Genomic DNA, 24,655 nt, shown 5'->3' with positions numbered 1-24,655 from the left:
GAGTGAAGTCGCTCAGTCGTGTCCGACTCTTTGTGACCCCTTGGACTGTAGCCTACCAGGCTCCTCCGTCCATGGGATTTTCCAGGCAAGAGTACTGGAGTGGGTTGTCATTTCCTTCTCCAGGGGATCTTCCCAACCCAGGGATGGAACCCAGGTCTCCCACATTGCAGGCAGACGCTTTACCATCTGAGCCACCAGGGAAGCCCTAACCGTCTGTTCAGTACACAAAGCACTGAGAGCTGAATATTGACGGGGTCCAAAGGTGGAGCAGTCAGGCAGCAGAGAGTAAGCTGCAGGTGGTCGTCACCCATGGGACGCTGGATACAACCCATGATACAGGGGTGTGGGCTCATCTGCCACCCTTATGCCCAGACCTGCACCAAATACATTTCTTCATCAAATACAACTGAAGTTACATAAAAATCTACAATGATCTGGTGGGCGTTTCAGATTCAGCTTGATACAAGTATTAATAAAATCTCTTCCTATAAACTTGTCATACATACAAAACAGGGAAACAGGCTCATCCCTGCTCTTTGGAGTAAACGGACTAGGTGTACTGGGAGGGCATATGCCAAGGGAAGTAATCATTCTTTTTAAGCAGTGAGCCCAAAGCTATAGGTTTTATAGACAATTGTGGCTGACATGAGAGTCACATTATGATCACCACCACACACAAATGTGATGATAATAAGAATTATAATAGTAATAGCTAATACTTAGCATAATCTAAATGCTTTATACAAACATAACTAATATTTCTTACAAAAAGCCTGCAAAACTATTCTGCATATTACTATACTAACATATAGTATATGTATATTGTATAATATATAACTGGATACTATTAAACTATTACTAGCCATATTTGACATATGAGAAAATTGAGTCACAGAGGGAATAATTATCTTGGCTGGGCTAAGTGAAGAGCTTGAATTGGAACCTAGGTAACCTACTCTTTATATATATATATTTATTTATCTACTTGGCTGTGCTGGGTCTTAACTGTGGCATGTGGGATCTAGTTCCCTGACCAGGGATCAAACCCGGGCCCCCCTGCATTGGGAGCGTGGAGTCTTAGCCACTGGACACCAGGGAGTCCCTAGGTAAGCTGTTCTTAATGATTACACTCTTCTGCCTCTTGTGTGCATAATGGACCGGGGCTGATAAACGGACTACACAAGTCTGTCATTCACCTTGTAGTCTCAGTGAGTGGCACCCCAGGAACTGTACTGAACACAACATGAGGCTGGATAAAGTGTCTCCACAGTGGACAGAAGGAATGGACTCCTTCTGGCAGTGGTTCCTGAAGGCCCCGACTGGCCCTGAAGTTCCTTGAAAAGAGCATCTCCAAACTGGTGTTCCCTAGAACCCAGTTTCATAAGAGGGAAACACCACCAAAAAAAGTTTCAACTCGAATCTATTTGGAAAGAGGTGAGTTAAACAAATTTAAATCGCTATTTTACTGGAAGACCCCTGAGAGCCTGTATGTGTTAGCGTTCATTGTCAATCTCCTTGGGGAGGATATGGTTATAATATTTTCTAAACATATTTGACCATTTATATCATCCTGAAGTAGTGTTTGGAGGAATATTTTATACTCTGAGAAATGCTTGACATTTAACTGGATCCAGCTGTGAGAATACAGCCCCTGTTTCAAGAGGCTACTGAAGCTCTGTTGCAAAAGTCTCCTATAGATGCTTGTGGATGGAGGCTGACATATAAAGATGGAGGAAGGGAAAACAGCCTATAGTCAAGTTCCTTCTGATGCATCTGTTCACCAGCATCTACAGCCTGCTGAGTTCCTCACCTGTGCAAGCCTTGGCTTCTAGAATCCATTTGCACAGTTCTTCCTCAAAAGACATCCAGTTTCCCAGCCCACCCTCCTCCTTAAGTAAAACCTGAAATCGCTTTTAATTTTGTCCCCACTCTCCAGCTCAATGCTAGCTAGTGTTAACTGCTGTTTAGCTAGCTTCTGGAATCTGGCTTGATCTGACTTCTGATAGCCTCAAGAGTTGAAAAATTCAGCTAACCTGACCTTACCCTACATTGCTGTTTGGTTTTCTTAGAGCTTGCGATATGCTGCCTGATCAATGGTGGTCCAGCTATTGCTTCAGAGGTGGTATACCACTAAACACAGCAGCATAAACTGGATTCCTTCACACCAAAGGGTGCCTTCTCCTCAATATAGTCTCTCCAGATTCCTCAGGCTTAAGTCAGCCAAGTCCTGAAGAAGCCCTGGATTGGCAAGTCTCAAAAGTATTGTTGTTCAGTCGCTCAGTCATGTCTGACTCTTTGTGACCCCCGTGGATTGCAGCATGCCAGGCCTCCCTGTCCTTCACAATTTCTTGGAGTTTGCTCAAACTCATGTCCATTGAGTCAGTGATGCTATCTAACCATCTCATCCTCTGTCATCCCCTTCTCCTTTTGCCTTCAATCTCTCTCAGCGTCAGGGTCTTTTCCAATGAGTCAGCTCTTCACGTCAGGTGGCCAAAGTATTGGAGCTTCAGCTTCAGCGTCAGTCCTTTCAATAACTTAACTAAGTAGGCTGTATATTGTCACCCTGCTTATTTATCTAAATAATATAGTGAATTTAAATAGTTCTGAATCAACCATCATAAAGTCTCCCATTCTTGAGGCAGTTTTAAAACCAAATAGCCAATCTGTCCTCTCAACAGAAATGATTTTTGTTTGGCTAGATTAGTATTCTAGGTCCTGGCTTCAAACCAAGCTGACCTCTGGTGTGGGAGAAGGAAGGAAGGAAGTGGTCTTTGTCTCACTATTAATCTCTTGACATTCTATCAATGGGGAAACCATGTATAGGTGACTTGAAATAATCAAGTTACTGGTCTCTGGAGAGTGCTGATGTAATTTTTATTTTTATGATGACAATATTTGGACTTAAGTCAACTAGGATCTCACAGACTATTAGATTCAGTATTTTTGATGACTAAGGGAGGAGAGGGGGAAATACTATAGTTTTGGCTGATTGAAGGGGAGAGAATTTTGGTGCATTTTAGAGGAAAAATAATCATTACAATAATTTAAAGTTATTAATCCTCTAAGAATCAGAGCACAGTCCAAAGCCTGTCATTGAATTAATGATAGTTGGCGATTTCTTTCAGACATAGCTTTTGTGAGGTCATTTTTTTGAAGTTAGTGGTGAAAAGCTTCATAGCCACAGATCAACATTTGGCAATAAATTAGTTCAGCTTGTTTCCACATGGTCCAAAAAAATCTTCATTTGTTCCATCATGAAAAACAAACTTTCATTTGCTTGAAGCAGGGAAAAATAAGTGATTTTCTTTTACACATTTTGACAATTTAATTTTTAGCATGCTTATATGTTAATCTTGTATAAAATGCCACTAACTACTCTTTTCCCTGTTTGGTTTTAGTCCCTGTAAAGAAAAAACAATGCATTTTTAGCTTTTAACAGAAAGAGCCAAGTTCTCTCAAGGCAACAACAATATAGGTCCCAAGAAAATACATGTGACCTAACACACTCTGAGGATGGTTGGGGAAAAGTCCTTCCCTAAGCCTGAAAAGGGTTATTACATCTCAGATCATGATAATCATATGGTATTGCTGTCGGAGGCCCGGGTACGGAATCGGTGACTATATCCTTTCTTATTCCTGTGGCATTAATCAAGAATTGATCGCTTTTAACTACAGTATGATACAAATATGATAACAGATAAATTTCTGCTCAAAAAGCATTCAGTTCAGTTCAGTTCAGTTCAGTCATTCAGTCATGTCTGAATCTTTGTGACCCCATGAACCGCAGCACGCCAGGCCTCCCTGTTCATCACCAGCTCCAGGAGTCCACCCAAACCCATGTCCATCGAGTCGGTGATGCCATCCAACCATTTCATCCTCTGTCATCCCCTTCTCCTCCTGCCCTCAATCTTTCCCAAGCATTCAGGTAAAAGGCAAAAATAAACTCAATCAGAGTTGTGGGAAATGTTAACTTTAATGTTATTAAAGTTCACTAAAATATCCTAATCAAGGTTTTCTCTCATGAAGAAACAGTACAAGGTGGTGGGTGGTGGTATTAATAGCTATGATAATAATAGCAGCCATTATTGAGGATGTATTACATGACAGACCCTCTTCTAAGAGTCCTACGTGCACAAGTTTTATATACTTGATTAATCCTATGATATAGGTAATACTATCTTCATTTTAAGGATGAGGAAATTTGGGGCTTAAAGGGATTAAGTAATTTAGTAAAAGTCACATAACTCTTTGAGTGGGAAATGGCAACCCACTCCAGTATTCTCGCCTGGGAAATCCCACGGACAGAGGAGCCTAGTGGGCTACAGTCCACGGAGTTGCAAAAGAGTTGGACACGACTTAGCAACTAAACAACAAAGCAGATTTATAAATGAATGTTCCTGCATTTAAATGAGATGGCTCATGCAGAACACTTACAGCACCTGAGAGAAGTAGATATTTAATAAATCTTGGCTATTTTTAAAGTAAGAAAAATTAGCAAAGAATCAAAGAATCAATAGAGGGTTGTTTTTTTTTTGTTACCTGTGTATGCGAGTGTATTTCCTATTTCTTACATTTTTAGTATTACCTCTTAGGAATGAAGTTAATCATATAAATAATAATTTTATTATTAATAACAGGGCTTTCCATGTCTCAAGTGCTTGTATCAATTATCCAATTTGACCCTTAAAATAGTCTTCTATATTTGTCAGCACACTGGCTTAGAGAAGTTAAGTAATACGTTGGCCACACAGTTGATAGCAGAAGTTGAATCCAGCTTTGAACACTTGAGAGTGAGTTTATTTTATATCCTTTGATGTTGAACTAGTTTAGTGCTTTTAGTAATGTTCAGTTGACCTTGGGTTTTCTAAGAATATAATCAAATCACTGGCACATATTGCTATTTCTATCTCTTTCCTTCCTATAGCTATGACTTCCATTGATTTTTCTCCTAATCCTCACTGGCAGTGCTTGTAGCACAGTAAACTCATCTTATCTTTTCGTACGTTTGTCAACAGTGCTCAGGTTATTCCCTCTGTTTGCCATCCTCCAAATGCTTGGAGGTGGTCCATGCCTGTCCTATTCAGCTGTCAGAACTAATTCAAATGGTATCTGTGCTACAGAAAATCCTCTCTAAGCTTTCTAACTAGAGTAATCTCTCTTTATTCTAAACCAGTGGTTCTCAACCGGAGGCAATTTTGCCTGCCCTCTGCCCCCCAAGGGAGATTTGACGATGTTTGAAGTTATTTTTGCTGGTCATAACTGGGGCAGAGTGTGCTACTGGCAGCTAATGGGTAAAGGCCAAAAGGGATGCTGCTAAACACACTACAAGGCACAGGACATCCCCCTGTGATGAATAAGCCAACCTAAAATGTTAGCAGTGCTGAGGTTGAGAAACTCTGTTCTAAACTAATGGTTCAGGCATTATAATACATATTATTTTCTACTTTTAAAAATGTATTTTTGTATACATTTGATCATTGACCATATTACTTGAAGGCAGGGATTCTGTCTTAATCATTGTTTTATCACAAGGTTTCATAATAATTGGCAAGACTTCCTCTATATCCATCTGTATTACTTCATTAAATACCTTACATTTATTTAAACATTAATCAGCCATTAATTACAAAAGATGACATACATAAGATTAAACGACTTAAAAGTTTCCATAAGACTTTTGATAAATGAGAAACATAATGTAGGACCTAATTGCTTTAATCCATAAAACTCAGGCATTGCTCATTCTTATTTCTGATTCCATACAACGTCCTCAAATGAGGCCATAACCATAGTACAAAAAAAGAGTATAGAAAAATAATGTATTTGAAAAGCCACAGTTCACATATGAATGCATTTGGAAAAACATTTTAACCATGAAAATTTGACAGTGTTGACTAAAAAACTCTACTAGCAGAATCAAATCAAGGAGGAAAAAGAAAAAGTGAAAACTCCTTCAAGACACTAGGCTCAAGGGAAACATGATCAGGGAAACAAATGTTCAACATACCAACACTGGTGTCACATTTAAACTCAAACAGTTTTTTCTTTAATATGATCTCTTTGGAACTGAGTAGACGTGGCTTTATTTAAAGTGCCTAAAATCTCATACTCATTATCATATGTCGGCAGTAATTCAGACAGGATTTTGTCAAGGAAGAAAATATGAATTTTTATAATTCTTCTCACCAGTGATATTTCCAACAAGAGGTAGAAGATACAATCAATATGTGATGGCTTTGCTATGCAGCAGAAACATTTTTTTACAGCCAGTAAGGCTACTGTGATTTTTCATTAATAGCTGTATTTCTAAATTAAAAAGAAAATTTTTTTTTTGGCTATACTGCACGGCTTATGAGATCTTAAGTTTCCTGACCGGGAATTGAACCCATATCCTTAGCAGTGAGTACGTGGAGTCCTCACCACTGGATTGCCAGGGAATTCCCTGTAAATAAAAATTTGAAGATCAATATTCTATGTTACTTTTGGAAAAGCCTAACAAAAAATTAGGTAGTTCATTGGTACATCTAATTTTTGGATGTGGTTTTCATTTTCATGCAGTCCCTTCATGCAACAATCTATCAAATATGTCCTTTGAAGTGGAATACTCTATTAGGTAACACAGATGTTTTCTTGGATTTTATTACGTTCATAAAACTTTCATAACATCCACAATAGTAATAATACTGTAATAATGATCTGCTGTGGTCAATAGCTTGGGCAGCAGCCTCAATGAAGATGCACGTATTTTATGTCAAAGAGCAGATGGCAACTCCAAGGCAGAATAGCGTTCGCCTCTAGATGACACTATATCCATTTCAGTAATTTGTTCCTTGCTTTTAAAGCACACATTTTCAATGGATAGGATTAGTTATTTCCTCATCAAACAGAGCTTTAATTATCTGAATTAAATAATTAACTTACCTAGTAAATCCGAGGCTCTCAAATTTTCTCTCAGAAACATAACAGAAATAATAGCACTACCTAGAAAGAAAATGGCCATTAGAGGTGTTTCCAAGTATAAAAACACATATTATGCAACACCATTTGAAAGGAGTCAAGTAGTCTCCGGTCTCACTAGCTGTGTCCTGGTCAGAGACACCCGGCGACTGTGGCCGTGGAAACGGCCTCTGTCCCCCTCATGGCTGAGGATTCACGGAAATGGGCCTGCTTCATAATGAACCTACAGCAGTGACCGGGATGGTGCACGGTATACAGTGAGGGCTTAATAAAGGCTGACTGAATGACTAAATGCCTGAGTGAAAAGAAAAGAATGAAAGAGGCAGGGAGGGAGTAAGGAAGGAAGAAGGAAGGTAGAGACGACAGAAGGGAAGGAAAAAAAGAAAGGACAAAGAACACCCCCCTAACTTCATATCTCAAACTGACACGTACTTCCCCTCACTTCCTCCCATAATCCCTCTTCCAAGGATACCTCCATTGAGCACCAGGACCCGAGGGCTCCTCCCGGTCTCCCCTCTCCTTCACGCGACTCATCCAACAGCCTACTGAGTCGGTTAGGTTGGGATTTCACTGTCTCTCAAGTCCAGCCCTGCCTCTTCATTCCCTCTGTTACAGTTCTGGCCAGCTTCACCTCAGGCTTAGACGGTGGTAACAGCTCCCCTCTGGAGCCTCCCATTTCACTACCCCTTCCCCACAGCACTACAGGCATCTTTCTAAAAGGCAAATCAAATGAAAATCCACAGCTTAAAACCTCTCAATGGCTTCCTGTCATACAGAGGACAAAGGCCAAACTGCTAAGCATAACATTCAAAGACAGCCACAGTTTTACTCCTGACAATTTCCTTGCCGTGTTTGCTCTTCATCTCTCCTATATTCAGTGTCCACTGTCACTAAATTAATCATAATCTCCAGAAGCACCACTGAGTTTCATGCTAAAGGATTTTTCTACAAGTGGTTCCCTGTGCACCTCTGTCTCCATCTTTTAACCCAACTCTAGACTCAAGCATCACCTCTGGATTCTCCCAGACTGAGTTGACCACTCCACCCATATGCGTCATTACCCCTCATACAGCTTTCTCATTACATAAGACTTTTTTTTTTTTGGCCTGTTTTCCGCAAAAGATATTTAGGCTTTTTTATTGTGGTGTTGGAGAAGACTCTTGAGAGTCCCTTGGACTGCAAGGAGATCCAACCAGTCCACTCTGAAGGAGATCAGCCCTGGGATTTCTTTGGAAGGAATGATGCTAAGGCTGAAACTCCAGTACTTTGGCCACCTCATGTGAAGAGTTGACTCATCGGAAAAGACTGATGCTGGGAGGGATTGGGGGCAGGAGGAGAAGGGGACGACAGAGGATGAGATGGCTGGATGGCATCACTGACTCGATGCACATGAGTGTGAATGAACTCTGGGAGTTGGTGATGGACAGGGAGGCCTGGCATGCTGCGATTCATGGGGTTGCAAAGAGTCGGACACGACTGAGTGACTGAACTGAACAGAACTGACTGATTCTAAGATATGTCTTTTGAAAAACTATTTATTTGGCTGTGTTGGGTCTTAGTTGTGGCATGCCCTGTAGTGAGTGCGATCTCAGTTCCCTGACCAGGGACTGAACTCACAACCCCTGCATTGGAAGGCAGATTCTCAACTACTGGACCTGAGATATGTCTTATGAGATAGGACCTGCAAGTCCTGAGATATGTCTCACTTTTTGAAGATCTCTTGTATGTAGTTAGTGTGTGTGTGTTAGTTGCTCAGTCATGTCCAACTCTTTGGGATCCCATGGACTGTAGCCCACCAGGCTCCTCCATCCATGGAGTTCTCTAGGCATGAATATTGGAGTGGGTAGCCATTCCCTTCTCCAGGGGATCTTCCTGACCCAGGGATTGAACCCAGGGCTCCTGAATTAAAGACGTATTCTTAACCATCTGAGCCACCAGGGAAGCCCAAGGAGTTAGTACCCAGCACATAAATAAAAGGGTTGGTGGGATCTCCTGCATTTGTTGACCCTCTTTCCCATTACTGATGCTAATGAACCCTCAACCTTACAACCGAACCATGACCTACTAAGATGTGTGGGGTAAGCTGAATCTGAGTTGTTCTTCCTCTGGAATCATGAGACAATGGGAACATCCAAATTTGCAATAATACAAACACAAAAACCAAAACTTCACAACATAACTTGCATTTAAAATTTTTTAAAAAACCATTGGCTGAACTTTTTGTTTTCTTAAACCAAAAATACAGAAAGAAAAATCACCACAAAATAATATAATCATCTAGAAAAAAACCCCACAGTTAATATACTTGTGTGTTTACTTCCTTTTTGTTGAGATGAAATTATAATGCAAAATTTCTTTTTTTAGTTACTGTACTGAAAACAATTTGCCATATCATTAAAAATTCTTCATAGATATAATTTTAATGAATCTGAATTATAATCCACCAAATCAGTTACATTTGAATGTAACTCTTTCTGGTGTTGGGGTTTCCCTAGTGGCTCAGATGGTAAAGAATCTGCTTGTGATACAGGAAATCTGGGTTCATTCCCTGGGTCAGGATGATCCTCTGGAGAAGTGATTGGCAACCCACTCCAGTATTCTTGCCTAGAGAATTCTATGGGCAAAGGAGCCTGGCGGGCCACAGTCCATGGGATCCCAAAGAGTTGGAAATGACTGAGCGACTAACACACACACATATCTGGTATTCTGGCAACTGATTTAAAATAAAAGCACAAATCTACACCAGAAACCTTCACTCAAGACAAGCTGGGATCTCCATATGCTTCCTCCATCTTTTTCTCAACCCAGCTCTCTCTCATTCAAGGGAGACACGTTCTTGCAGAGCTTTCCTGGGCAAGTTATTTATAGAAACAGAGGTTTCACACAAAATAAACAGAGAATGGGAAACACCCACCAAGCATGAGTTTGACTGTGTGGCACGGCCACTCTTCAGAAGAAAAGTTATGACAAACCTAGATGGCATATTAAAAACCAGAGACATCACTTTGCCAACAAAGGTCTGTATAGTCAAAGCTGTGGTTTTTCCAGTAGTCATGTATGGATATGAGAGCTGGACCATAGAGAAGGCTGAGTGCTGAAGAATCGATGATTTTGAACTGTGGTGCTAGAGAAGACTCTTGAGAGTCCCTTGGACAGCAAGGAGATCAAACCAGTCCATCCTAAAGGAAATCAACCCTGAACATTCATTGGAAGACCTGATGCTGAAGCTGAAACTCCACTACTTTGGCCATATGATGCAAAGAGCTGACACACTGGAAAAGACCCTGAAATTGGGAAAGATTGAGGGCAGGAGGAGAAGTGGGTAACAGGATGAAGTGGTTGGATGGCATCACTGACTCAGTGGACATGAGTTTGAGCAAACTCCGGGAGATAGTGAAGGACAGGGAACCCTGGTGTGCTGTAGTCCATGGGGTCACAAAGAGTTGGATACAACTTAGCAACTGAACAACAACAGTGGCTTTAGAACATGAAAGCAATATTTTCTACAGATAAATTAATGTATAGATACATAGCTTATTGCCATAAGAACTGAGTTTGGGACTAGCATAAAAATGTATGAAAAATTTCTATTTCAGATTTGGACCAAATAATTCAGGGAAACTAATTTCACACTTTAGAGCATTAGAAAAGGTATATATATAAAAAATCAAGATCTTATTCCCAACTCCCATTACTAACGTCCTATGTATATGGAAGGAATCTTTCCAAGCAGCCCTTCTCCAGGGGATCTTCTCCACCCAAGAATCAAACCAGGGTCCCCTGCATTGCAGGTAGATTCTTTACCAGCTAAGCTACCAGGAAACCCCTTCCAAGCAGAGGGAGATGGATTAACAATAGGTAACAATAAAAAAAAATAGGTAAAGTATCATTACACTGCTGCTGCTGCTGCTGGTGCTAAGTTGCTTCAGTCGTGTCTGACTCTGTGTGATCCCAGAGACGGCAGCCCACCAGGCTCCCCTGTCCCTGGGATTCTCCAGGCAAGAACACTGGAGTGGGTTGCCATTTCCTTCTCCAATGAATGAAAGTGAAAAGTGAAAGTGAAGTCGCTCAGTCGTGTCCGACTCCTATCGACCCCATGGACTGCAGCCTACCGGGCTCCCCCGTCCATGGGATTTTCCAGGCAAGAGTACTGGAGTGGGGTGCGATTGCCTTCTCTGATCATTACAGTAACACATACTAAATGCATTCCATTATAACAATCCTTGAGAAGTCTTTTTCACAGTGAAGGATTCCATCAAGAAGGGAAACACTGCTTACATGGAATAAGGAGAGTTTAGAGCTAGCAGGAGATACAGAGATAATCTACTCTAGGTTCTAACCTTTACAGTTGGGAAACTGAGGTCCAAAGGTCTCCTATTTATTGATCTTTTCATTTAACAAACATTTATATTACAGCACAGCTGGAACCAGCACCCATATTTCCTTGTCCCACTTCAGAGCCCTTTCTAGCATACTACACTCCATTTCCTTCCTTAGAGTAAGAAAGGCATCATTTTCCTTACCATTGCTAAGCCACAGTTTCAGAAATAATGTCACTTTCAGAAGGAAGACAGAAGAACACTATGTAGTAGACAATTTCATTGCTAAAAGCAAAAAGGACATGATTGGTAACAATAAACTTGAAATATACTATATACATCAAATTATATCAATTGCCATAAAATAGTTATCAGAGTCTTATGAAACACAAATATATTACTTTTACTTTCTGAAAGAATTTATGTGCCTGATGTATTTTCCATAAGTTTTGAGAGAACATGTAATTTGCTACAAAATTTTAGCTAAGATAAGGGAATGAGATTTTTAAAAATTTATCTAGCAAAGAAAGTAATGAAAAAGAACATTCTATTAAGATACATCTACTTATAACTAATTTATCTTGCAAAACATGATTAAAATGAGATCTGTACTGAGCAAAAAGACAGTTTCTGAGCAACAGCTAATAACATGATTTCTAAGAACAGCAGTAAATTTTAATTTTATTTATATTTAATTGGAGGATGATTGCTTTACAATGTTGTATTGGTTTCTGCCGTACAACAAGAATCAGTCATAATTAGATATACACATCCTCCCTCTTGAGCCACCCTCCCCACTCCCATCCCACCCTTTCAGGTTGTCAAGAACAGTAGTAAATTTTTTAAATGAGAAAAAAATAAGCAAACTGAACTGTTCCCACATACATCTGCAATCAGAGATCTGTCAAACTCAGCCCTGTCTAGTTGTTGCTATAACAACAACCTTGCCTTCTAAACATGTACAAGGAAGGGAAAACTATTACCCTTTTATTTCTATAGTAAAAATTAATATTTAAAAATACAGCATCTTAAGATCAATAGTTTAAAAAGCATTGAAACAGATGATACTGGTAACTGAACAGATTTTTACTAAGTATATTAAACTAAAGTTACTACGGAGCCCTAACTTCAGCACTCACAGTTTTACATACATTTTTGACTAAAGGTATCATTGAGCAGAGGCTCATAAATCCTTTTCCATGCTGGCTTTCACAGGTTATGCTTCTATACAGAGAATGCTCCCAGACACAGGCCTATACAGAGTGCTCCTGGCACAGGAGTTAATTCATTGCATGGTGAACACAGTGACTCCAGATGCACTGTGGACCACAATGATTAAATGCGCATTTTTTAAAAAAAGGTAGCCTATGAAAGATAACACGCCCAAATTCAAACAGTAGTTATGTAGGAATCGTGGAAAAAAATACAGCGGGAATACTACGTAAGAGAAAAGGACAAACAAGCGTCTTCTTGCATTTTCTTTGGTCCAAAAGAGTGCCCCCACGGTGCCGTTTATTAACGTATTCACACAGCCTTGATCATAATACCTCATGGTCAGGAGAACCAACAACAGTTATAACGGACCGACTCCTGTTGGGAAGCCATCTATGCTCTTTTTGGTGATGGAGCGTCCCCTGGCTTGCAGGCAGAATGGAAACGATTCCCTGTCAGGGCTGCGTACAAGGGTGAGATACATGGACATTCTGGCTTGGATCTCCAGATGGAAACAGACAGAGGCCAAGCCAAGATCCCCGTGCTGCAGCTGCACCGGGTGTATGAGGAGCTGTCAGCCCCACGCGTGGACGTGCTTCAGTTTGCAGCGTGATGGTGTATGCGCACATTTTACTTAAATTCTCTCCTCCAACACAAACAATAATTCCTTTTTTATTAAGGGTTTACGAACACAAAAGAGGCTTCAGTAACTATTCAAATGTGTTATGGTAGGGCTATTTTTTCGTTCACATTTATTTACTTTTCTCCACTTTTTTACCCTTTTATGACCACCGCTGTAAAGATAGATTTAACCCAAAGTTTTAAAAAATCAATTACACTTTATTTAAATGTGAGTATGTATATGACATTCTTATCGGATTCAGCTGGAAAGGAAAAAATCTTTGGTTCCAGGGGTCACAAACCCAAACTGGCCTACAGGGGCGAGGTGGGTAATCCTCTAAAGAAGAAGGAACAATGAGGGTGGTGGGCTGTGTTGATCAGGGGCTGTGGGCGTGTGGTGACCTGGCATACACAAGATCAATGAAAGGCGGAAGCCAGAACTCAAGTCCTAGCCAACTTTAAGTTCAGTGTTACCGGATCTGATTCTTTAAGACAAAAATCTAGTTTTTGTGCATCACTGTCCAATTTTTAAACATGGGAAATTAATTTGTATTCTTAAAAAGCATTCTTTGAGCCAAACAAATACAGCAGAGGCCCGATCTGGTCTACAGGCCAACCCTTTGTAAACTCTGATCTAGTCCACAAATGAAAATTCCATCAGCTCACCTGCCTAGATATTCAATTTATTGTTTAACCTCTATAATCTGAAGAGAAACCAGGGTATATGTTTAGAATACAGGGAAGCAGAACGCAAAATACTAAAGAAAACACTCTTATATTAAAAAAAAAAGATCCCATGACATGAAAAGAACATATTTATACAATAATGCTACAAACAGTTCCTCACATGTAAATATCTGGCTTGTGGTTTCTGACCGCTTAAAATGGCAACTTTATTGTGCTGCTAAAAAGCAAACCACAGAAGCACTTTCATGTCGGTCACAATCCAACTTCAAATATGTGGGCATGTTGAGTGCACTCACAGGCTCAAGCAACTCTAACCATTTTGAGGTACTGACTTCTCCAAAAGGATCACTCCTCTTTAGTTGCAGAATTGGAGGAGAGAAGTATGTCAATTACAGTGAATTCCAAGGAATTAGGATTCGAAAGTCTGAGGATGTGACACTGAAAAATGTTTCTTGGCAGAAAAGGAAGTTGTCCCACCACCTATATTGGCAGGAAAGTATCCGATAATTCATGTTAGTGAAGATCGCTAAAGGGTGTGGAGAAAATGGAACCTTCCTACACCATTGGTGGGAAGGTAAATTGGTACAGCCACTGTGGAGAACAGTATGGAAGTTCCCTAAAAAACTAAAAATAGACTTACCATATGATCTGGAATTCTACTCCTGAGCACACATCCAGACAAAACTATAATTCAGAGAGATACATGCACCCCTATATTCATAGCAGCACTATTCACAACAGTCAGGACATGCCAGCAACCTAAATGTCCACTGAGATGAGTTGACAGGTGAGTGGATAAAGGTGTGGCACACACACACAATGGAGTATTGCTCGGCCATGAAAAGAATGACACAGTGCCATTTGCAGCAACATGGACCTAGAGATTTTCATACTAAGTAAAGTAAGGCCGACAGGGAAAGACAACTATTGTGTTATCACTTATTTGTGGAATCTAAGAAAACGATACAAATGAATTTATTCGCAACACAGAAAGAAACTCACAGACATAGAAAATAAACTTATGGTTACACTCCAGATGTAAATATAAAACAGGAAAACAAGGACCTACTGCATAGCGCAGGGAGGCACACTCAATATTTTTCTAACACTCTATCACGGAAAAGGGTCTGAAAAACACGCACACATATAACTAAATCACTTTGCTGTATACACGAAACTGACACAATATTGTAAGTTAACTACACCTCTGTTTTTTAAAAAAGAGAAAAAATTGCTATTGTCATTTATTGAAGATAATGAAATTATAGGTAACATGCATAATTTCAAATGAGGAAAGTTACCTGGATTAAGAACAAACATCTTTTCTACATTTTTCTTGATATACATTAGTGATTAAATTGAATGAAAGGACTCCAAAAATGTAAAAATACTATCACTGACAGGATTAACTCTGTATTATACATGTAATAGCACAATATATCATCAGCAGCAATTTCTTTAGAAATACTCTGTGGTGTCCTCAAAAAGTAAGGATGGGTGGAAAAGATGTTTCAAATAAAGGTTTCTGGGTTTTAGGAATGCTTTCAGCTGAGAGTGCATGAGCAGACATGAAATGAGGACTTCGGGGATTTATTCCACACATTTTATTTAGGCAGGTTTTTGGGACGAATGTGCTAAGGCAGACAACCCAGCAAGCCACTGAGAAAAGGGATATTTTACGCATATTTTCAGGGTAAAAACAAGCGTCCGTGTGAAGTGCCACCATCACAGGCAGCCCATGAGCCCTGACAGCCTCATTCAGGCTGGCGCCAAGCACAGGGCATTAAAGGACAGAGAATCCGCCGCATCGAGGTTTGTGGGACGCTACAGGTCACTCGCTTATGGGCCTGTTTGTGTTTTCCTTCATTTGTTTCTAATAAAAATCTTGGAGACCAAAGTTACTGCTTGAGATGACTTCTCTGGAATTCCAAAAGGCCTCACCAGGGTTTTCTGGCTGTGCTAGGACCATTGTTTAATGGAATACAGACACATTGCAGCTTACAGCTTCATAACAGCACACAGAAATACATGAAACAACATATATTTCCACATCATGAATCTCAATTTGAACAAAAGCCAGCATGCTAGGGAAAATGCACGGTGGAAAAGACTTACCAGTCATCTGCTTCATTCTCGCCTCATTTTCTCAGTGCAGTTCAGATCTCCAGCCTTAATTCAAATTAGCTGAGTCACAGGGTGACTACTTCTCTTAGGAAATTTTCCCAGGGCCAAGGAGACCTCACTGCTATTAATTTTATCATTCCATATAAAATTCCAAGTGTTTGATCTCATATAACTCATCGTGAATTTAATCTACTTATTACTCACTTCTACTCACTTGGGCAGTAATTAAGTAAAATAACAAGGTTATTTTGTACCATATAGTACCCGGCACAGTGGATGCTCATTCAGCATTAGTTTCCTACCTTTAACTATTTCTAAACTGTTACCTGAATTTAATTTTGGAAAAGTTGATCTATTCTCTGAACTCTAATTACTTTCAATCAATACACTCAGAGGTATAGAACTGAAAAATGTCCATCATGTTTTATTTCCCCCACCCTTCCTGCCCCCACAACAACATCCCTTCATATCCCACTCCCTAGCTACCCCTAGACAAGTCAATTTTATACTGAGAGAAGTCTACCATGAACCTCCTTCATTTTCTGTGGCTTCAACTCTGCAGTTTATTGATAACTTTATTATTTTCACTCATCTCTCAATGGTTATGCATAGTATAGATCACCATCGGTGGATAAACAGAAAAAAGAAAACATGAAATGTAAGGGCACATTTTGTATTAATAGATGCACAAATACTCTAACTCAACCCCCCAAAGGACAGGCTTATAAACCTGTAAGTATTTACAGAAGTGAATATTCACAAGTTCCTTGCAATAAATGTTTAACCATTGCACTTCATCAGGAATTGAAATCTTTTAAATAACACCTTGGAGAAGGAAATGGCAACCCACTCCAGTATTCTTGCCTGGAGAATCCCATAGACAGAGGAGCCTGGCAGGCTACAGTTTATGGGATTGCAAAGAGTCAGACACAACTGAAGTGAGAGAGCAAACAAACAACACCCCGGAACAGAACAGAACACTTCTCTTTCAATATCCTAGAACAGGACATCCTAGAACACTCAATCCTCACTTTATCAAAATTCAAATTCAAACCAATTCTGTGAGGCTGTATTGTATGATTTCTTGTATCATGCTGTCCTGAAAAAATCAGACAGCCGGCAACATGACACATAGTCCCAATCTCCTGGTCTCAGCTGAATGGCCAAGATGAACATTAAGCAGGTCATTCAGAGCATGATGAGCATTGCCAAAGGGGAAGTAAGGGCCAAAGCTTCTACACACAGTTGAACAGGTTGCGCACTGCACAAAGACACTACATGTGAGGGGGCACCATCCACATCTCAGATCTTGGTGCTTTGTATATTTCTCAGGACAATTTTCTGACAGATGGCACTAGCGTGGCCTGCTCCAATCACATTATTGTATTAAGATAATCTGCACACCAAAATAAAGTATTATGAGAAAGGCTGCCTTTTTCTAATTTACAAGAGGGCACCAAATAGATGAGAGGAGGGCCCATGCAGGGTTCTAAGGGAGCAGAGAAGAAGCCAGTTTAATTTAGTACAGAAGCAAAAAAAAAAAAAAAAAAAAAAAAGGCCTCCTGGGGAAGAGGGACAGGAAAGATTAGCAGCAATTTAAAATTTTATTACAAACTGCACAGAATACCCAACTTATTTCTCTTTATTGGATTTCTGGTGTAATAAATAGTTTCTCAGAAAAACACTTTCTCAAATTGCAGTTAGATCTGAATGTCTCTCTGAAGTTAATTAGCAAGTGAACAAAAGTGCTCTGAAGCCAGAGCAAGAAGACAGAGAGTTGCACGCACATTTTAGACTGTTTTCCCTTGGACAAAATTCTGTGTCTGTTTTTTATATGTATTTTGTTTTGCTAGGTTATTTGGAAATTCTGGTATTTTCCAACACATTTTGGTGGGGAATATGTGGAGGAGTCAAAAGATAATTGCTGCTTAATGGCTGAACAAATGAGCTGTGAGGAGCCTACCCTTCTTCTCCCTGAGAATTAATTAATTAGTGGAGGACCGACGCTGAAGCTGAAGCTCCAATACTTCGGTATCCTGATGCGAACAACCGACTCATTGGAAAAGATTCTGATGCTGGGAAAGATTGAGGGGAGGAGGTGTAGGGGGCAACGGAGGATGAGGTGGTTGGATGGCATCACTGACTCAGTGAACATGAGTTTGAGCAAACTCTGGGAGACAGTGAAGGACAGGGAAGCCTGGTGTGCTTCAGTCCCAGGGGTTGCAAAGAGTCGGACATGACTTTCGTGACTGAACAACAATGGTAAGGACAATAAAAGGCACTTCTTGAAGTGGTTCATTCATTTTTGAGAATTTAACAACCAGGCATCTTCAGAAGCACGGAAGTAAACTCCCTTATAAAGAATAACGTACTGTGTTTCTAGTTAATTAAAAATATAAATCACAGTGATGATAGCCAGATTTGTCACTGTGTCAAACACTGCACTGTGTATCCAACACTGTTCTTAAGTGTTTGTGTTTGCTCATTTCTTTCCCATGACAACTTCTGAGGGAAGAACTGTTTCTATTCCCATTTTATAGATGATGGAACTGAGGCATAAACCCATCTAAGCAACTCGCCGGAGGTCACAGATCTTTCCAGGCGCAGGTCCTAGAGCTTGCACTCCTCACCATTCTCTTGCCCTGTCTTATTGGGAAGAGTATCCAGCCAAAGCTTTAGATGAAATTGAAACACCAACTCTTAAGAGTTCTTAATTACTGGAAAAACAAACTCCTAGAATGAACCATGAAAAAAAGTGAAACTGGTAGTCACTCAGTCATGTCTGACTCTTTGCGGCCCCATGGATTGTAGCCCACCAGACTCCTCTGTCCATGGGATTCTCCAGGCAAGAATACTGGAGTGGGTTGCCATTCCCTTCTCCAGGGAATGGAGGTAGCTATTTCCTTGACCCAACCCAGGGATCGAACCCAGGTCTCCTGCATTGTGGGCGGATTCTTGACTGTCTGGGCCACCAGGGAAGCCTGCCAGCATATTATCAGCATTTTAGCCAGAATAAGCTTTTGTATTTATTATTCAGTGAGAAAAGGAAGGTAAAAGTATAAGGTGATACAAGAATATGAGGGCTCTGAGCTTCTTTCTCCAAAAGAGGACCCAGGCCTGGGCATTCAGATCTGTCTGTGTATCAAGATTACTCCCATTATCCACCTCCCCACCGTGCTGTAGGTACCGGCCAGGTATCTATCCTATTTGAGTCTCTAGAACGCTCTGACTGCTTGTGAGCGTTGCCATAAGGACTCTCTAGAGGGTTTTCTGCAGAACTGTTGTCCCTTGAGATGTTTCTTATAAAGGCATCTTGTAGACAATAGATTTGGAAAGCTGCTGCTGCTGCTAAGTCACTTCAGTCGTGTCCGATTCTGTGCGACCCCATAGACGGCAGCCCACCAGGCTCCCCCGTCCCTGGGATTCTCCAGGCAAGAACACTGGAGTGGGTTGCCATTTCCTTCTACAATTGGAAAGCTGGCTTACTGCATTTGCTTCTGAAAAATTGACAGCGTGCCTGGGCCTATCCCAGAGCCTCAAGAAATCCTCCACTCAGGAAACCTTTGTACTGTTTTAAATCCAATATTGCAGAAACCTGCTTGATTACAGAATTCTTTGTTTCTCAGAACGCCTATGAAACCATCAGTAAAACTCGTGCCTGAGAAAATGCCACCTCCAGGTAAGCATGTCAGTGTAGAGCACCAGGACACACAGCGAGAAGGAAAGAAAGACTAGAAAGGAAGATGGTTCAAGGCGAGAACGTGGGTGGAGTACAAACTGAAATATCCCTGGTGGTTACTGTAGTGCTTCTTACGTGCTAGTCCTAAAAAAAAAATCTGTTGCATTGAAGTGTACAAAGGGAGGAGGAATTTTGATTATGTAAGACAAAGCAGTGGGACTGACATATTAGCAGCCTGGGCTTAGTGACCCACACAGTATCGCCTTACTTCTGGAGAGGAGGAAAAGGAACACAGTGTATTGGTATGAACCAGGCTACCCAAGGAAAATGAAGAAGATGGAAGAAAGTTCCTTCACTTGGACTTAAGAGCTAAAACTTAAAAAAAAAAAAAAAAACTGTTTGGACTTCAGTTTTCTTTCTTTTTTTTTTCTTTTCAAACTTTGAAAGCCACAAAAGACAGCAGAAAAGCCAGATAAGAATCTGCACTCTCATGCAACATTGCAACAAATATTACCTTTAAAAAAAAAAATCATAGGAAGGTTTGATTTCCTTCTTGAAGCTCCCAAGAAATAATAGCGAAAATGAAATTAGTAAAGTGTAGACGCTTTTCTGCCTCAGCTGTAGACACAGCCATAGGATAACATATTTATTAAAAAATACTGTCCCCTTCGCTTCACATTTTTCTAGAGTTTCTAGAACATTTATAAAGAATTATAAAAGTGGTCGGGGGTTGTTCTGGGGAAAATCCTCCATCTCCAGCATCCCTTATCCACCCACAACACTGCACAGTGACCTGAATTCAACACAGGAGTGCTGTGGGAATATTATTTATGAGCATATATTACCGTGTGCAAAGACTGTAAAGCAAGAAACAATTTGTGTCTAAGGCTACAGCTTTACTTCTTGGAATCATTTTAAATGGGTAGAGAGGGAGGTTGCTAAAAATGCTCTAAAGTTGAAACATTAATCCAGGCTAGGGGTAGACGAAGACAAACGAAGGAGAGCATGGAGAAGAGCCCATCTCCAAATCTGAAGGTGGGTGGACTGCCCCACCCCCTCCAGGAAAGCTGGGAGGACACTGTCCGGGGTGGGGGGAAGGCGGTTAAACTTAAAACCTCCCATTATTAACAAGAGCTTCAAGCAAGTCATGCTGAGATGAGCAGCTTCACAGGCGGCTTCACTGAAGGTCTGTGAGGAGTTTATCAGGGCTGGCCCTTCATCTCCGATAATTTCCAACTTCTCACTTCGGGTCCCAAGAGGCCTGGCTTATCTTCATTTCTGTGAGATCTCTGGTCTTTATAATAAATCCAGCACATCCCCTTTCCTTTGTGCTAGTTGGAATGGCTCTTTTCTTGTTCCCAGAAAAAAGCTTCCCAGGACCAGGGGATTCGAGATAAACGGAGAATTTTAGCACAATGTGGTGCACTCAAGCCTCCCCCAGGCCTCTGTTTGATCTGCCTGGGCACTTCTGTTTTAGGCTCTTGCACCGAAACAGCATGAAGCAGAATAAGAAATGAAACTAGAGATAAGCTCTAAACAGACAGTCGCTATGAAAAATAATACAACATTTTCAGATCAACGGGGGCCTATAGAAGTCTCAAGGTGACAAATATAACTATGTGTGCACGCTAAGTCACTTCAGTCATGTGCAACTCTTTGCGACCCTATAGACCACAGTCCTCCAGGCTCCTACGTCCATGGAATTCTCCAAACAAGAATCCTGGAGTGGGTTGCCATGCCTTCCTCCGGGAGATGTTCCCGACCCAGCGATAGAACCTGCATCTCTTATGTCTCCTGCATTGGCAGGCAGGTTCTTTACCACGAGTGCCAGTGGGGAAGCACAATATAACTATATCTTTTAATCTATTATTTCTCAGATTTCGAGAAGGAAAAAATATAAAGAATGTCCCTGTACACAGTATATGCAGTAGTAAATAGAAGATAAGATACCTTCAAATTGCTGATTTTATCTGAATGTTAAACATGTCAAATGATTACATAAATTGTGTGCCTATTCAGACTAGGGTGATTTTAACTGAACAATTTCTAGAAAGCCAAAAAAGCATTCTTTGCTAACCATTCTATTATTGTACATTATGAAATTATTTTAAATAAGATACTTTAAATGATTAAGAAGGGAAAACTGCTTTCAAAATGAAACAAATTTCCCTTTGAGTATACATTATTTCAGTTTAAATTATGTTTTTAAAAAGGATATCATATAATTTTTTGGAAAATATTACACTTGGGATAATACGCTTGATCTAGTTGTTACCAGACAATAACCATCAACTCGTTTCTATTTCAATGAAGATTCCAAGTTCACAGAAACTTAGAAACATGCTGTTTCCATAGCAGCAGATAAAGGGTGAAACTCAAAAGATTTTATTGATTTTAACACAGCTTAGAGAATTTGCTCTCTTTTTTAGCAGTAATTTTTGCTTTTTCTTTAGTCTTTAGCAACATCTCATATTCTCTTGTCTAAATGTATCTAGCAAGTCATAAAAAATTTTGAAAGTAGGTTAATTATGATATTACTGTAAAATTATACATTCTTATAGATAGTAATATATCTAATTCTTAATGTAAAAAAGATGCTAAACTATGGATCAGGCATCAAGGACTCTACATGTCATGTCAGTTTAACATATGAATAAAATATGTCATTCTATTACAAATGTTTTAAGATAACTCATTAATGATTAAAAAGCATGTATAACATTTGCTGTGGCTATTGATTTATTGACTCAGACACCGGGAATCAGGCTTTTCAACATAAACGTTATAGCTACAAAATGCCAGTTTCTTCATGGTTAATGGGGCACCATGACAATGGATAACTGAAATTAGGAGTATAATTGTTCCAAATGAGCATGCTAAGAAAACAGGAAACAGACTTTCTTCTTTTGGGCCTGTGTTCAGTTGTATGTTTTTTCACCGATTATTCTGATCTCTTGAAATTTCTATTTATCAAAACACAGAAAAATGGCCCACCTGTAACAGACATACAGCCTAACGGAGCGATGAGAGTAATGGGGGCGAATCCATAGGCCGCGAAGTTTCCCGTCTCTCCCAGGGCCATCAGTATGATGCCGCTCCACCACAACACGCTCCTGAAGTATGGCCTTGGGAGTTCTTGCTGTGCCGACCGAAGATGTGAATACTTCTAGAAGTCAAACAGAATGTAAATAAGAAACATTTCCACGCAACTAAACATTGCCTTGAAAATTTTGCTCCTATAAAATTGCTTCATGGCTCTTAAATTTATTTGCAGATTATAATAGAGCAATTATTATGATTTTCTGTTTTGTTCCAAACATATTAAAAGTGACTCATACTGACACAGTACTTTATAGTTTAAAGGGTATTCTTCATATTAATTAATTCTCATAGCTCTGTGAATAAATATCATTATTACTATCAAAGGTGGGATGTATGTTAAGGAGTTAGGTGACTTTTTATTCTACCACACCAAAATTCTTCTTTTATTAGATTGTCAAAAAAAAATCAGGTTCCCAAAATAAACATCATTGAAATAAATATAATAAATTATTAAAGAAACACCTTTGGAAAAGGGATTTAAAGAAAGCATATCTTAGGATGAGTCAAAGTAGCTACCACAATAAATGTAACAGGGCAGAAAGCTCTGGTAGCAGAGGGTTGGGATAGAGGAACTCATTCATATCTGCTTTGAATATATTCTTTTATTGCAAACATGTGAATTCCTGAAAAACTGGCCATTAAATAAAGCCCTATTTCCCTCTTGTATTTTATGATAACTGAACTCACTTCTTTTAAGACGTATGTACAATTCTAGATGACTTTAAAATTTTTTCTTTAAAAATTTTTTAAAAGCTTCAGAAGTCATTCAGAAAATAATAAAAGTACTATAAGAAAATGTAGAACATTAAAATAAATCTTGGTTTATGCCAACATTATGAACATCTTTTCTCAGTGTGATACCAATTCACATGAAATTTGATTGGGGTATACAATACTAATAAGAGGTTCACAAAAACATTTAACTTCTTTTAAAATCAGAAGAAAAAAACATGAATACAATCCAGTCAGTACTACATCTGTCTTTGTATCAATAAGGACAATAAGATACACTTTCTTTAATGGAGGAAGAAGGCAAGAGTGTCTGAGACTTGTTAAAGTCATAATGTATCCCTGGATCAAACTATAGAGTCAGAAAAATAAGCTTCTTCTTACCTGAATATTTAGGGAAATGCTGATTACCAGGTTTCCTAAAATGGCCAGCAAAACTCCAAAAAGGTGAATCTATAAAAGAAAATGCTTTCTTTAAATAACACTTGTAAGATATTTACCAGAAAAAAAAAAACTACAAAAATTTAAGTTGATACATTCATTCCTTTGTTCATTCATTCTGCAAATATTTCCATAGCACCCATTTGCCAGGGTCATTTGGAATATGGATAACAGTTTTATTGGGATTAATTTCTCACTTTAGTCAAATGTTATTTTTTAGAACTAGTCCAGTCTATATTTAATTCTCTAGGTACTTGCTCCATTTAATAAAATAAATAGTCATCAGGTTCTCACTTTTTTCCACTAAGATGCTTCTGCTGCTGCTGCTGCTAAGTCGCTTCAGTCATGTCCAACTCTGTGGGACCTCGTAGACGGCAGCCCACCAGGCTCCCCTGTCCCTGAGATTCTCCAGGCAAGAACACTGGAGTGGGTTGCCATTTCCTTCTCCAATGCATGAAAGTGAAAAGTGAAAGGGAAGTCGCTCAGTCGTGTCTGACTCTTTGCGACCCCATGGACTGCAGCCCACCAGGCTCCTCCGTCCATGGGATTTTCCAGGCAAGGGTACTGGAGTGAGATGCTTCTACTTATCCTGTTTTCAGTTTTCCTCAGCAACCCCTCTGATTGGGGTATTCACTGCCTCAAGTATGTGAGTGCTTTTCTCCCTCTTTTCTTTTTCTTAAGACATTCTGGTAGACAGGAAGATATTCTGGAAAACTGTGGTATGAAAGAAAGACTTTGGCTTTGGAGTTAAAGGATAAATCTGAAATTCAGATCTGCTGTTTTC

At 39.8% G+C, this 24,655-nt stretch overlaps 1 protein-coding gene across 2 annotated transcripts in view; it reads right to left on the bottom strand.

The window, feature by feature from the left end:
* Positions 1–24,655, bottom strand: part of NIPAL2 (NIPA like domain containing 2) — an 82,147-nt gene that overhangs the window by 34,512 nt on the left and 22,980 nt on the right. For both annotated transcript variants that reach the window (XM_068983937.1, XM_068983938.1), the window contains exons 2-4: positions 23,815–23,883; positions 22,594–22,765; positions 6,922–6,981 (exon numbers count right to left, since the gene is read on the bottom strand). In XM_068983937.1, coding sequence (XP_068840038.1) covers positions 6,922–6,981; positions 22,594–22,765; positions 23,815–23,883 — 301 coding nt within the window. The remainder of the gene's footprint in view (positions 1–6,921; positions 6,982–22,593; positions 22,766–23,814; positions 23,884–24,655) is intronic.

Source organism: Capricornis sumatraensis, chromosome 11, assembly GCF_032405125.1.
Source record: "Capricornis sumatraensis isolate serow.1 chromosome 11, serow.2, whole genome shotgun sequence".
NCBI classification, from domain to species: Eukaryota; Metazoa; Chordata; class Mammalia; order Artiodactyla; family Bovidae; genus Capricornis; species Capricornis sumatraensis.
The sequence above is the reverse complement of the archived record's forward strand: the minus strand, read 5'-3'. Positions and strand labels throughout refer to the sequence as shown.